The sequence below is a fragment of the Phyllostomus hastatus genome, unplaced genomic scaffold (assembly GCF_019186645.2).
Source record: "Phyllostomus hastatus isolate PE091 unplaced genomic scaffold, TTU_PhHast_1.1 phas_contig_148, whole genome shotgun sequence".
Taxonomy (NCBI): Eukaryota; Metazoa; Chordata; class Mammalia; order Chiroptera; family Phyllostomidae; genus Phyllostomus; species Phyllostomus hastatus.
In genome coordinates, this window is record NW_025333607.1 from 2,877,270 (window position 1) to 2,891,529 (window position 14,260).

The following is a 14,260-nucleotide window of genomic DNA, read 5'->3' on the forward strand; positions in this document are numbered from 1 at the left end:
CTTCCAGTACTGGGAACCCGTGTCAGTCGAAGAGGAGACGTGGGGGGAGGGGGCAGGACAGAGCGGTGCCAGAGCTGGGAGCCGAAGGGTGGCCCCTCTGTGACCCCCCAGAGCATGGGTTTTGTCAGGTGGCCAGGGAATGGTTTTGCCCTGCCAGGTCCCAGATGCCAGCTCTCAGGCACTACCCTCTCCTACCAGCCACCCTAGAAACAGGACAAAAGATCCAGAAACATAAAGAAGGCAGGGCCGTGGCCACGGGCCTCTGAGCCTGAGTGGCTGTCTGCCGGGTCACTCTTTCCCTTGCTCAGCATTTACTCCCAACCAACAGATGGTGAGGGGAAAAACACACACACACACACACACACACACACACACACACACACACAAAAACCGTGCAGCATCTGCCCCTAATCCCGCCGCAGACTCTGCATGTGATTACCAGGGCAGCCTCACAAAGGGACAGGAATGACGATCAATGTGCAATATGACCCTTGTCACAGTTCCTGAAGTAACATCAACCCACCTGACTTTTGTGTCTTGCCGAAACCAACCCCTTTCGAGCCAATGAAGAAGCTGGAGTGTCTGCAGAGGAGCTGGCTGCCTGAGCTGGTTTGGGGGCGTCAAAGTAGTATTTGGAGACATAACACACATCATTCGTCCACTGGAAAATCCGTGGAGATGTGGGACTAGTAACAAGTCTCTGGTGTAGATCCATTTTGCTATGAGTACAATAGTTGCTAAGTAGTGCATAGGCTCTTTTTCAGAAACAAGTATTTCCCCCAAGTTTTTAGTCAGGGGCTCCTACTACACCAGAGCAATCAATCTTTTTTCTACCTTATCTTTGCTTTAATCAATGACATTTTCTTTGGAGAAACAGACACTGTCCAAGGGAACAGAGCGCTTGCCTGCCCGAGCCCCTGCCCAGGAGGCAGCTAGTAAATTACCCTCAGCAGGTGACATGCCTGGACCTTCCCCGTGGGCGCAGTCCTAGTGCAAGGGACATTTCGGTGCTCAGAAAGCTAGTGAGAATCAGAGATGGCGAGGATGGTGGTGGTGGGTGCGATTAAACATTACACAATGCTTACCGCGGTATTTGCAAAGTACTTTACAATTACTCTGCTTTCACTAATGCATGTTCTCCCATTAGCTTATTAACAATGCTCCCCATAAAATGACTCCTGTAAAGGCTCCCCAGCAAACATGTAGGCTTGCGCTTGGGGCCTAACGCCCGCTGGGTGTCACCCAGGACTGCTCTTTGGCTCTCCTGGGGAGTGAGTTAGTAAGTCCTAAGTCGGTGGGGCTCCTGGCCTGGAGGTTCCAAACGTCTCACCCAAACAAGCACGGTCCCACCTGCTGCCACCACGCAAAAAAGTCAGTCTGGTCCAAAAGTACAGATGACGTTTCCAGGCTGGGGTGAGAGGGCGGAGGGAAAATTCTAGAGTTCATCTCCCAGAGGACACACCTGCCAGTACCTCTTCTGATGTGTGAACTAAGAGGCTGCGCGCCAGGCACCCAATGGATGGTGCTTCGCTAAGGGCACAGATTCACAGGTGGCCTTCCGGCCCTCACTGTCCTCTTTCGCCTTTTGGGGGGATGAGAGGGCGTTCTCTGAGAAACGCTGCAGGTAGGTAGGGCAGGCTCAGACGACCCAGAACCAATGCCCCCCCCCCACCCCGCACTCTCAACCTCTGGTTCTGCGACCGGCCCCCGCGCTGCCATCGCACCCCCCCCCCCGCCCGCCACCAAGCGCTGTGAGAGGCCACTTGCCAGGTGAGCCCTCGCCAGGTGTCTCCCGCCCGCCCAACTCACCTGCGTGAAGTACAAGTTCATGAGTGTGAGGGTGAAGAACTGGAGGCACACGGGGAAGCAGTAAAGCAGCCAGAAGACGAAGGGACTGAGAGAGTTGGCCGCCACGAAGTCCCTGAAGTAGAAGGAAAAGAGGACCGTCCGCAGGGAGGCCCAAAAGAGGCAGAGGAAGAGGAAGACGCTCTGGTAGCTGAGTCGTTTGTGGCCGTAGCGCAGCACCAGCCAGAGCTGCAAGTAGATGAACACGAAGAGCAGCGAATAAAAGGCAGTGTAGACGCTGGTAAGGCCGAGCTTCACGTAGGGGGGCACGGCCGGGGTCAGCGTGGGCGGCAGCGAGTCGTTTCGGAGTGGGTCCCAGCGCGGAGCCGCCATCGGGCCGGGGGCGCTGCGGCGCGGCCGGGGGCTCGGGCCTCATCCGGGCCGACGGACCCCACGGGGGTCTCCGCGCATCGCTCCGCCCGGCCGGCTGCGGGAGGAAAGAAAACAAGCCGACTTCCTCCCGGCACCACATGATTTACGGGGCGGCCTTTGTCTGGGATTGGCGGCGACGCACCTCCGCCCCGCGCGCGCCCCCGCACGCACTGCGCGCCCCCGCTCCGCGCGCGCGCGTCCTGCATTGTGCCCTCCAAGGCCAGCCCTGTGCGCCCACCACAGCGCCCCACATTGCGTGCCCCACCCCACGTTCGGCCCTTGGCGCCCACCGGCCCCGCTCCCCCACTGTGCGTCTCCGCCTCACGCACCCCCAGGTGCTGCGCCCCCCGCCCCCGCCCCCTGCAATGCGCGTCTCCGCCCTGCGCGCCCACAGGTACCGCGCCCCAACCCCGCACAATGCGCGTCTCCGCTCGCCCTTCCCCAGGTGCTCCGCCCCTTACCCTGCTTGTCTCCGCCCCGCGCGCTCCTGAAGCCCCAGGGGCCGCGCCCCCCAGCCACCGAAGACCCCCGAGACCGCCCGCCGCCCATGCCCCTCTTGGGGTAGAGCTCCGCGCCTCGCACTTTCCGATGATTACTTCTTGTTTAGCAGAAGTTAATTCTTTTATTTCAAAAACAACAAACTTTACAAGTCTTTTTTCTTTTAAAAATAAAACGTTACGACTCCGTGCCTGCTCATGCTTGGGTGATGCTTATTTCTAAATCTAGAAATGTCGAAGACGGTTTTTGTTTTTGAGGTCAAGTTTGTTAACTGGGAAGGAAGGAACGGTCCGATGGCGCCCGTTTGTTCCCGGAGACCCGCGCCGCGCGCCCCGCGCAGTGCGCCCTCGCACACAGTGCGCGCGGTGGGGACGCTGCGCCCCTCACCTCTTAGTTCAGCGGGTGCCCGGGAGCGCAGGGCGGCAGGCAGCGGGGGGAAGTAGCAACGCTCTCTAGCCCTGCCTCCGATTGCGATCCAACCCTCCCAGTAGGGCTGTCCCTCCTCTGGACCAGCAAGCTTCACATTTGCTGCGGCTGAGCGAGTGGCTGCTCGGAGGCAGTGCAGTTGACTCAAGTTTTTGTCCCGGGGCGCCTCTCCAGCCTTATCCTGGGGGCGCAGGTGGTGTACTGCGCCCTGCGCTAGGAGGGCATGCCCCGCTGCCTCGGGAAGCATTTCTAGGCGAGCAGTTCCCGTGTACAGAAGAGAGGGACCCGATCCTTCAAAGCTCGGGTAATTTCTCGTGATTTAGTTTCTTCTCTTAAATTACTACAAGCCTACCTTAGAAGCACTGCCAGTTCGGTTCCAGACCACCACAATAAAGCGAGTGCTAATCTTTTTTGCTGGTGGAGGGTCTTGCCTTCAGATCGTAAACAACACAAAACCCGCGAAGACCGTGAAGGGGGATGCCTGCATTCAACTCCCTACCTAACTGTGTGGTCTGTTTCCTAGCGGGCCCCTCAGAGCCCGAATCCAGCCCTGCTCTTCCTCCCATTTACTTGGTGTTTACACCCTCCCAACGTGCTGCGGGTGTTTCATCAAGGGCAAGTGTACCTTTGGTGTCAAGTTCCTTTTCTAGTTCCACTGCCCTTTCCCTCTCTCCCTATCACTATTTAAAAAGAAAATATAGAATTAGTCTCCCCATCTCCGATTTTGACCCCCTCAATCCATTCTGCACAGAACAACTGGAATGCTCTTTCAAAAGAATAAATCTGACCATGCCCTTCCTATGCTTACGTTCCTTTCACCTTCCCCTCGTTGTTCTGAGGATCAAGTCCAAACTCCTACTCCAGCTTGCCTGTTGAACTCTCTTGACAGGAGAGTTAACACCTCTTAGCCCCCCGGGGCCAAGAAAACTCTCTCCACCCTGTCCTCCAAGAACTGAACAGATCCCCTTGTGTAAGGGAGTCACTTCCTCCAAGAAGTCCTCTCAGACCACGCCAGCCACCATCCGCTCAGGCTTAGACGAGGCGTACTTACAGGGCATCTTGCATATTGTCAGTCGCCCCACTTGTTTGGGAGTTTCTTCGGGATAGAAACGATGTGTTGTTTAACAAAGTCTTCTTCGTGCTTGCCAGGACATCAAAAAGAAAAAACCCAACTTTCCATTTTATTACACTGAAAAGAATGTAGTTTGTCATCAGAAGCCCCGGCTGTGACAAATGCGTCCCTAAGTAGGACCCCCAAGCATTGTCCCTGTCTTTCCTGGAGTCGGTCGTGCGAGGTTCCACACCCATCCTTCGCTTGGACACCGTCGTTCAGCCGAGATTGTGGGCCCGCTGAAAAGCCTCCCTGAGGTCCCAGCCCTGTAGGTTCATGCAGTTTATTTCTCACACTGCAATTTGTGTGTTTCGTACTAACATCCAGAGTAACTACTCTTCCCAGTCTCAGATCCTCATAGAGTGACGTCCTAAGGAACGTCGAGATGACTGCAGTTTCTGCAGATGGAATCGTGGCGTGGCACCAGAGCTGCCATACCTCTGAAGCAAGGCGGAAAGTCATCCTTGCTAGATGAGACTAAGCAGCTTTTGGAGTTCGTTGTTTACAGGGAATGAGAAAAAAAAATCATTTTCCTTGAGGGGCTATGTTGATGTCACCACCTTATTAAGTTTATGATGACCTGTGGCCACTCTCCAAGGCTGTGCGTCTTCTACATCAACTGGACAGTCATGGGGGTGTTATAGGCATCTACCATTCCTGTGGCATTCAAGCTCCGTCTCAGAATTGGTATGGGCACCAGATTGTCTGCTGTTGACTTAGAGAACTTCCGGTTTGCTTCTGTCATGTGGGCTATTATGTAGATCACACAGGGCTGCCCAGCTGTTTTGGTCCTGGGACTCATGATCAATCCCTTTCCGTCAAAGATATCTGACAGGCAAGAGAGTCTGATCCCTAGACTGGCCCTGGGCGAGGGCGTAGTTTCCATGACTTCTGCTGAGACTGTCTCCCCTCTCCTGGTGGTTGCGCCCCGCTGACCTTGGACAGCCAGGATCTGGGGTCTGTTTACCACCAGCAGCACGGTGTGTGAAATAGCCATAACAGTGCTTGTGAGAGGTGGTGGCCCTTCCCTCACCGATGTATCTCTCAGAACCTCCACGAGAGGAGTATCTTCTGGTCCCTCTCAGGGGCTGGGGTTAGGGGATTGGAGAGTGGGTCATACACAGCATTGTCCACACAGACATTCCCAGTTCCTCGGATTCCTGCTCCTACATGATGTTAAAGAAATTCAAGCATCTTGACCTCTCTTGGTGTGGGTCACCAGGATTCATTCAACCGAGTTATACTGTCTTGAGGAAGATGTGTCCTGTTCTTCTCTCCCCGCTGAAGCACCCTCAGGACTGGTTCCCATGAGTGTGCCCAAGGCTTTTACCAAGGTAAAGAGAAAAATATTACCATTCCTTTGGAGCAGAATCTCCTCCGTCAAGGTTTGGTTTTGCAACGGGATGGACATGTTCGTATCTACCTAGGGTTTTGGTCTGAGGACGGAAGAAGGAGGCACAAAGGGACTTGCATTCCTCCTTGCAAAGTGACTTCCTGAGGCAAGAACATTATGGGTCTTGAAGCAAATGGGGAGCAGTGTCTCTATCCGGGGAGCAGGGAAGCTGTGTACTCTCTGCGTCCTCAGGCTCCTAGGTCCCCGCTCGGAGTCACCAGCCGATGGAACAGGAGCAGGTTGTGCAATGAGCGGATATTGTGATCAGGAACCCACAGACCTCCCTGTTGGTTCAGCCACTGTGGTGGCAGAAGTCCTGGTCTGCAGACCGCCCCGAGCCAGGGTTCAGGCTGCTGCCATTCACTTCCTAAGCTTTCCAGCCACTCTCATCCATGACCCCTCCACCCACAGTTGTGGGTTCTTGGTGCCCCGTGCTGTTTGCTTGGTTTCTCCATGCGCTAACTTCACTGTGCTGGTGGCATTCACTGCAAGTGACCACAGGGATCATTTGTGCCCTGAGCTGTCTTAATACTGCCTGGATTTTTATTGTCCTTACATCCAACCAGACCTCGTTATCAACCTCAGATCCTCTCCACTCCTGAAGCTGTGTTGCTGCCACCACCCCTGGAGTCAGTTTCTGAATTTCTCAGGATTCTTTTTTTTTTTAATCATTGTTCAAGTACAGTTTTCTGTCCTTTAGTCCCATCCCAGCCCACCCACCCCTCCCTCCCCACCTCCCTCCCATTTCTACCCCCCCTAGTTTTTGTCCATGTGTCCTTTATATTTTTTCCTGTAAACCCTTCCCATTCTCCCATGAAATTCCCTCCCCTCTCCCCTCTGGTCACTGTCAGCTTATCCTCTATTTGCGTCTTTGACTATGTTTTGCTTGTTTCTTTGTTTTGTTGTTTAGGTTCCTGTTAAAGGTGAGATCATATGGTATTTGTCTCTCACTGCTGAATTTCTCAAGATTCTTGATGGCAAGCAACGGAAATAAACTTCAGTTCATTTTTTACCCAGTCTCTGCCTTTGTCTTCACAGTGTTCTCTCTCCTTGTCTAAATGACCTCATCTTCTTTTTTTAAACTTTGGTGAATTTAAGCAGAAAAGGAATGTCCTAAAATACACGTTACGTAGCTCGTGAAATCTTCAGGACTGCAGAAAGAGGAGGGACCAGAAATAATGTTGCAGAACTGGTTTGGCAACACGAGCCCCCATGCCGGCTGGGACATGCTGGTTCACACCACTGACCACACAATGCCGGACGCTGCATTGGTTCGGAATGGAGACAGTTGCAGAGAACAGAAAACCTGGCAATAATCGTTTAAAAATAAATGCTTGGGTTTTTTTTTTTTTTCACATATCTGGAAGTCAGGTGTTGCAAGCATGGATTCAGCCATCTAAAAAAATCAGCCAGGGACCCTGGTTCTCTCCATCTGCTCTGTTCCCCTGAGCTTATTGGCTTTCGTCTTCAGAGTGGTCCCCTCGAGGTCGCAAGATGGCTGCTGCAGCCCTAGATGCCACATCTGCGTTCGAGGCAGAAGGTAGGAGGAGACAGAAGGGTTTCTATATCAGGAAGGCAAGAGTTTTCCAAGAAATCTCAAGACAGACCTCCACCTATATCCCCCCCCCCACAGAAGTGCACCATGTGCCGTCTAGAGATGGGGACACAGGAGCACAGGAAGGCACAGACTCCACAGGCCCAGCTTCTGAAGTGCGGGCCGCAGGGGAGCGCGGTGAAAGGGTGCGGGAACCTCCCTCTGGAGTAGATTACATGCACTCCACGCACCTCTGAGTCAAGAGCTTCCAGCGCAGAGTCTGGCCAGCGCCTTCCAGTTGGAGAGCCTAGGCCGTGTGCCCACACGCCAGCGGCAGCAGTGGCCAGGGACCTGGAGGCCGGCATCTTCAGATCCAACTTCCTAGAGGAGGAAACCACCCCATGGACCAACACGTTGGCAAATATCTTCCCATCTTGTTTATAGACCTTCCCAGTCGAGTGTGTGCACATAGCCAAAAGTTTAGAATTAACTTTTTGGGAGACGGATATAACATTTGCATGAAATTGCCTGTTTTTATTATCTATCCACTGTCCTCAGAAATTCTTTTATTTAAAAGGTGAGAAGAAGGTAGGCCAACGATGAGTTGGTGTTGGCCCTTGGCGGATCGCTCAGGTCCAGCTACCCCCAGGCCCGTCTCCCAGCTCTGAACTTCCTGTTCCTACTCAAACCTCAAAAGACACCGGCATTCGGGCTGCCTGTCACCACCAAACCCAATAAGCAATGACAGCGATTGAATCTTTATGGGCACATTATTCAGATGGCTGGCGATCTGAGAAGATGGTGGGTTCATACCCTAACAAACCATCTTGTCTTTTCTTTCCAGGCCAAGGTTTTTATAGCCGGGAATAAACAAGGTGTGGTGAGGGGTTTTGAAGTTCAGGGAGGATTAAGTGGCAGAGACTGCAACATTCCTGTCCTGTTAGCTGTTCCCAGGGGAGGGTAGTGGTCTGTCTCTCCCTGGAACACAGAGGCCCGGATGCCTCCACTTGGCCCCAGGCGGTAATCTCTAGCCAGTGCCCTAGGAGGATGGCTGTTTTCCCAGAAGCCAGGATGGGCCTTATCTAGGGTTTCTGAAACAAAAGCTTTAACATATACATTACTTACTAGGCTCATAACTTTTTACCTTAAACTAAAATTTTCCAACTCTTGAGCCCCCTATCACTACTGCACACCCCCACGTGGTATCCCGGGACCCCCACCATGCCGCTGCCCTGGCCACCTGACCACAGCAGGCCCAGCTCCGGGCCTTTGCCATGCCCCACCCTCACTCCAGGCCAGGTGAACATCTGTCTGTGTCCACTTCTGGGACTTCCCAAGGTGGCGAGTGGGTGTTCATTTCCATAAGCAAATCCTGGCTGGTATGTTCCCGGGAAAGTGGCCTCTGCTGTGTTCGGTGTGGCTGATTCCTGCTGGTGAGCCACACGATCCCAAGCCACGGCCTGCTCAGTCAGGGCCCCAGCAAGGGCCACACAGATCGGGAGTGTCCGTCACTCAGGGGGCATGCCCCCTGGATGGTGGGAATGACACACATCCATGTCGACAGGTGGACATTGTGGGATGAAATGGCTCGGCAGCTACAGTAGCCACTGAGTTATGCTTTTTTACATATTTTAAATCCAACCCCTGGAATCCGGGTGTCATGTGGCTTCAGCCTCCAGATCCCACTCCTAAGAAATTTGTTTTGCTCTGAGCGATGCCGTGTCACATTTCACCAGGTGAAGATGACAGAAAGACACGCCATCTCTTCATTTCCATGACCGACACGTGTTGGGTGTTTGATTTATTATTGAATCAGCCAATGACTCACTGGCTACAGTTTTGGTTCTTAGCCATTCAGGACACAGTTGGCATTCCTTGTGGGTTTTTGGTCTACATCCCAAGCTTAAGCTGTGAATGCCAGGGCTTTCAAAGGTTTCAGGACACCGGGCCACTCCAGGGGAAGCAGGGGAGAAGGTCCAAGAGGTGAGGCTTTTGCAGGCAAAGGTCATTCTGGTGTAAAATGTCCTATTTCAACAAATAATAACTTTTTGTGAAGTATGCATCTATTTGTTTTTATCTCATGCTTGTAATTAGTAAATTTAAAGGGCAGGAAGCATATCAGATTTTCTTAAAAACTTTATAGGATCATAAAATTCACCCATCTGAAGTGTGCCATCCAGTGATTTTGTAGTAGTTTTACCCAGTGGTGTGTTTTTCACCATAAATCTGTGTTAGAGTATTTCATGTCCTGTGTCCCCCTTCCAAAATCATGTCAGGTTTTACCTCCGCCAGGCAGCCCAGCAGAATGATTTATAACAAATCCAGTCTAGGGCAACTGTTGCCCGCTCACGAAGCAGACAGGTGGGTGGCGCTCAGAAGTTAATGCTCTGTTAATGGTTCAATAATCTCATTAAAACTTGGGTATTAAGTGGATCTGGGGTAAAAGGGAACTTAGTGTGAACTGGGGCCCACAGAGGTCAGGAGCCGGAAGGCTTATTCACCTGAAAACAGGTGAAATGCCCCTCTCAGCCCTGGGTGGCCACTGTACGTGGTTCCCCCTCATTCTCTACCCAGTCCTTGGAAAGCCACGTGGAGCTGCCTCCTGCCGCCCACGTGCTTCTTCCAGGTTCCGGTTCTCATCTCCAGAAGAAGAGGTGCATTGCATGGTGTCGCACTAGCAGGAGAGGGAGCCACTCCCACCAGGAAGTCTGTCCTGGGGCTGAGGTTTGCAGTTTCCTGCCCAGCAGGGGACTGGCTGTAGTGACTGCCCCAATGCTCCCCCTGCACACCCGCTGAGCGCTGGGGTGGTGGGTGTCTGGGCCCAGAGTCCACAGAGGAAGGCCTGCTGACGGCCTCAGGTGACAGGTGAGGGCTCAGGCGGGCTTGGGCTGGAAGACGTGCTCCCAAAAAAGCATTCAAGAGGCGGCGCCACAGCCGGTGTTCGTGGATCCTGAAGCTTCTTCAATGTTAGAGACCCTCTTTAAGGAAAGAAGAATAAAACTGCACGCACAAAAGTAGGTACTAAAGTGAATGTTTATAGAGAACAACCAATTACAAATTTTGAGAAGCTGACCAACATCACAAAACCCAGAAGGATTGATAGGGGACTCAAGACTTGGAAAATTTTAGCCTAAGGTAAAAAAGTTATAAGTCTAGCAAGTAATGTGTATGTTAAAGCTTTTGTTTCAGAAACTACAGATAAGGCCCATCCTGGTTCTTGGAAAAACAGCCGACCTCCTGGGGCACTGGCTAGAGATTACCACCTGGGGACAAGTTGGAGGCATCTGGGCCTTTATGTTCCAGGGAGAGCAGATGACCACCCTCCCCTGGGAACAGCTAACTGCCCAGAACAGTAATGTTGCAGCTTCACTCACTTAAGCCTCCCTGAATCTCAAAGCCCTCATCACACCTTGTTTATCCACCCAACCCCACCTTATAAAAGGTCTGGCCTAGAAAGAAAAGAAAAGATGATCTGTTAGGGTATGAACCCACCATCTTCTCGGATCATCGGCCATCTGAATAAAGCACCCATAAAGATTCAACTGCTGTCATTGCTTATTGCGTTTGGTAGTGACAGGCAGCCCGAACGCCAGTGTCTTTTCCAGTTACAGAATCACGCAGCGTTGTTACTCGCTGATAGTCCGAGGCATCATCTCTAAATTCCCCTCCCTACACTTCTCGGCTATATAGTCTTCGTCATGTAAGATGGAATCTGCAATATCATTTTCTGTAGAGAGAATAGAAACTTTGTTTTTATCCTCCTGCACAATTGGTCAGGTACTGCTTTTGTTATTGACATTCAGAGAGTTTCAGCTTCACAAGGTGCTCCTATTATTAGTCCTGTAGGCTTTTAGGGTTGTTGTCAGTTGGGAAAACTGCAGTGAACTTTTCTGTTGCTTCTGATCCCTGGTCTTCCGAGCACCTCAGGCTGCCTTGTGCACCCACCAATCTTAGCCTGTGAATTAGGGACACTCATTACCCAGTGTGCTGTGCTGTCCCAGTCACAGAGGATGAAGTTTTCAGTCGTCCTTCTGGTTCAGGCGCAGTCTGCTGAAAGGGAAAACACAGGCTGGCCTCAGAAAATGCAAGCCCGTGGGCGGTGGGCCCGGGCACACCCAGTGCCTCGTCAGCATTTTCCTTCTGTGTGCACAGTGGCCGGTTTGTGTTTGGAAAGGGAAGAATATGTTCCCCATCTATGTGCCAGGGGGCAGCCTCCTGTGTCCTGTCCTGTGGAGACAGAGAAAAGGGAGCAGGAGGAGGACGCTGACCAAGGGCCCTGGGGGTGGGGCGCCTACACTGCTAGGACTCCGGGTTCCAGCGGGTGCCCTGGGACCACACTGTCCGACCGGCCCTTCTCAAGTAGATGGAAAATTTACACCATGTTCAGGAGCATCTAGAAGCAAATCTCAAAAAAAGTACTTGCTAAGCGTGCTCTTGAAACGTGAAAACAGCACCAGGGATACTAATTCCAGCAGGAGTCACATTTCACCCCTTGTACTTGGACTCAGAATAAGGAAACTAACCACGTTCATTTGCTGGGGCCACCGTGACAAGATGCTGCAGACCGGGGGCGGTGGGGGGGGGGTGCACCAGGGAAACTTATCTCCTCCCAGTGCTGGAGGCTGAAGTCCCAGGTCAGCGCACCAGCACGGTGCGGTCCTGGTGAGAGACCTTGTCCGGGTGCATAGGTGGCCACCTTCTCGCTGTGCCCCCACAGGCTGGAGAGAGGGAGCGCTCTGGTGTGTGTCCTTGATGGGGCACTGATTCTATCCTAAGGGCCCCACCCTCATGTCCTCATCTAAACTCAATGACCTCCCACAGGCCCCAACTCCATCACACCGGGAGGTAAGGCATCAATGTAAGGATTTGGGGACCCAGTTCAGCGTAGCACCAACTAAACCGAGAGAAGGAGAAAGCCCGGGAAAGGAGTTCAGGTGAGTTGGGGAGAAGCAGTCATTGGTGTTAAGAAGCAGTGTTGGGAGCCAGTGGGAGGATGAACATCATCCCCTCTGTCCACAGGAAGAGCTGCCCTGAGGCCGAAGTGACCGCAGCTGCCAACACGCACTGCCTCAGCACGTCTAGGCCATGGGACACTGCTGCCTGTGCTTTGACAAGCTCAACAACCAAGCTTCAGGACGCCCCCCCACAGCCTGCTGGTGCATTAGGACCCCCTGCCAGCTCCAAGCGCGGCCTGAGGTCTCCTGCATCAAGCTGAGTGCAAGGCTGAGCCAGGGGCACGTGGGGGCCCCGGAGGAGGAAGCAGGCCCCTGGAGCGCCAGCACTGAGCTGCTGAGACAGGAGGTGAGTAGCTCTGGGCTCTGCCCGGGATGGACAGCTACTCCCCTTGCTGATTCCGCCATAGCCTTGCAGATCACCACGGCTCTTCTTGTCTGGACTAGACAATCAGCCTCACAGGGCTGCACTGAAATGAAAGAAGACATGCGCGTGAATGCCGAGCCCTGTGTCCTGAAGAAGCCACCCACTCAGAGTGGTGAATGGCGCTGCTGCTGCTGCTGCGGACAACTCCGCCAGGGTGACAGGGGCCGTGAGCCACCTTTGCGTCGTGGTGAGGGCTGCGGGCTGGGCTGTCCACCTCCTCTTACCTCATTCCCTCTGTAACAGAAGTGACTCAGCTGCACATGGCCCTGGGAGGAGCAGCCCCTTAGGAGACATGTGACTCCCCAGCTCCAGGGCTGAGGGTCACAGGACCGAGAGGGGAAGAGAAGGAAGTAGAGAGCTGGGGAGGGCTCCAGGTACAAGCGGGAACTGGGAGTGTGAGCAGGAAAAGAAAGGTCTGGTAAAGGGGAGAGACGAGGGGTCCGATGTCACAGGCTGTGTGGGTCGTCAGCAGGGACCGAGAGCAGGTCTGGGACCACCCTGAGGTCAGGACACAGGGAGGTGGGGGTGGGGAGGCCAGGGACTGACGTCAAATAGGCTCCAGGGAAACCAGGCAAGCCAACCAAGTAACAGTCGTTCTCAAGGCGTCAGACTAAGACAGTTCAAGCACAGTGTTTCGTTCATTCCATCACTCTGCACCACTGCTGTCTCTGGCTGCTGGGGGAGGAAAGGCTCGGGGAGGCCAGAGGCCTTTCCTGGAGGCACGCAGCTCTCTGAGGGCAGAGCGGGCCCGGGAAGCCTGCGTCCAGTGCTGAGCACTGCACAGGGCTGTCCAGTGAGCACAGGGACCCATCACGTCCTGGTGAGCCCCCATCAGGCCTGCCGGCTTTTCATAGCAACCAGGCACTGACTCCGAGCCTGGGACCAGCAGGCAGTGAGCTCTGTCCCGCCCCAGTCTGAGTGCCCCTTAAGCGACGACCATTGTGTAGTGGCATGTACACTATGAACTGTCATATGTCTGGGCTTGGGCAGGATCCCACTTGACTCGATGCTGGCCTGTGGCTGCCACCTCTGTAAGCATCTCAGAGGCTGAGGTACAGGCCACCAGAGATAGGGTTCCCCAGCAAATTAAATGCACCATGCACCAGGCCCTGTGGCAGGTTCCGAGAATGCAGAGGTGGTACCACCCTGGCCTTGGTCTTGAAGAGCCCAAGGCACGCAGGCATACACCCAGGGGACACAGGGAAGCAGGAGGAGGGGGCTCCACCCCCGGGAGCATCTGAATGGCATGGCCAGGAGGGGGTCCTGGAGGGTGTCAGCAGGCAGTGAGGGCAGCTGTTCTGGTCCGTGGCCCATCTAAAGGCCCGGAGGTGAGGGCCCCCTGGCTGCAGGGATGTCCCCGCAATAATGGGGCAGAGCAGGAGGGAGGCTGGAGCCCAGCCAGCAGCCACTGACTGGGAGTGGCTGAGTCGGGGTCTCATTCTTTAGGACAGTGTTTGTCTGGACTCTGTGCTGCAAACCTAGTAAACCATCCCTGATGAACTTAAGCACCAAGGGGGACTTATTAGCCAAGGACCCAAAGGTCGGGGAGGGCAGAGGTGAGTCTGGCCTGAGGGGTGTCGGGTGAAGGTGGGACCTTGTGTCCCCACTTGGTCTTCCCTCAGTGTATGTCTGTGTCCCAGTCCCCTCCATGTGTAGGGTGGCCAGTCAGACTGGATTAGGGTCCACCCTCATGACCTTGGTC

At 53.9% G+C, this 14,260-nt stretch overlaps 1 protein-coding gene across 2 annotated transcripts in view; it reads right to left on the minus strand.

Annotated features, from left to right (window-relative positions):
• The window catches only part of GPR137B (G protein-coupled receptor 137B), a 44,277-nt gene extending 41,765 nt beyond the window's left edge, over positions 1-2,512 (minus strand). The window contains exon 1 of one of the 2 annotated variants that reach the window (XM_045861065.1): positions 1,810-2,512. In XM_045861065.1, coding sequence (XP_045717021.1) covers positions 1,810-2,178 — 369 coding nt within the window. In that variant the 5' untranslated portion in view covers positions 2,179-2,512. The remainder of the gene's footprint in view (positions 1-1,809) is intronic. The other variant, XM_045861055.1, reaches the window with a different exon arrangement.
• Between the last annotated feature and the right edge of the window lie 11,748 nt (positions 2,513-14,260).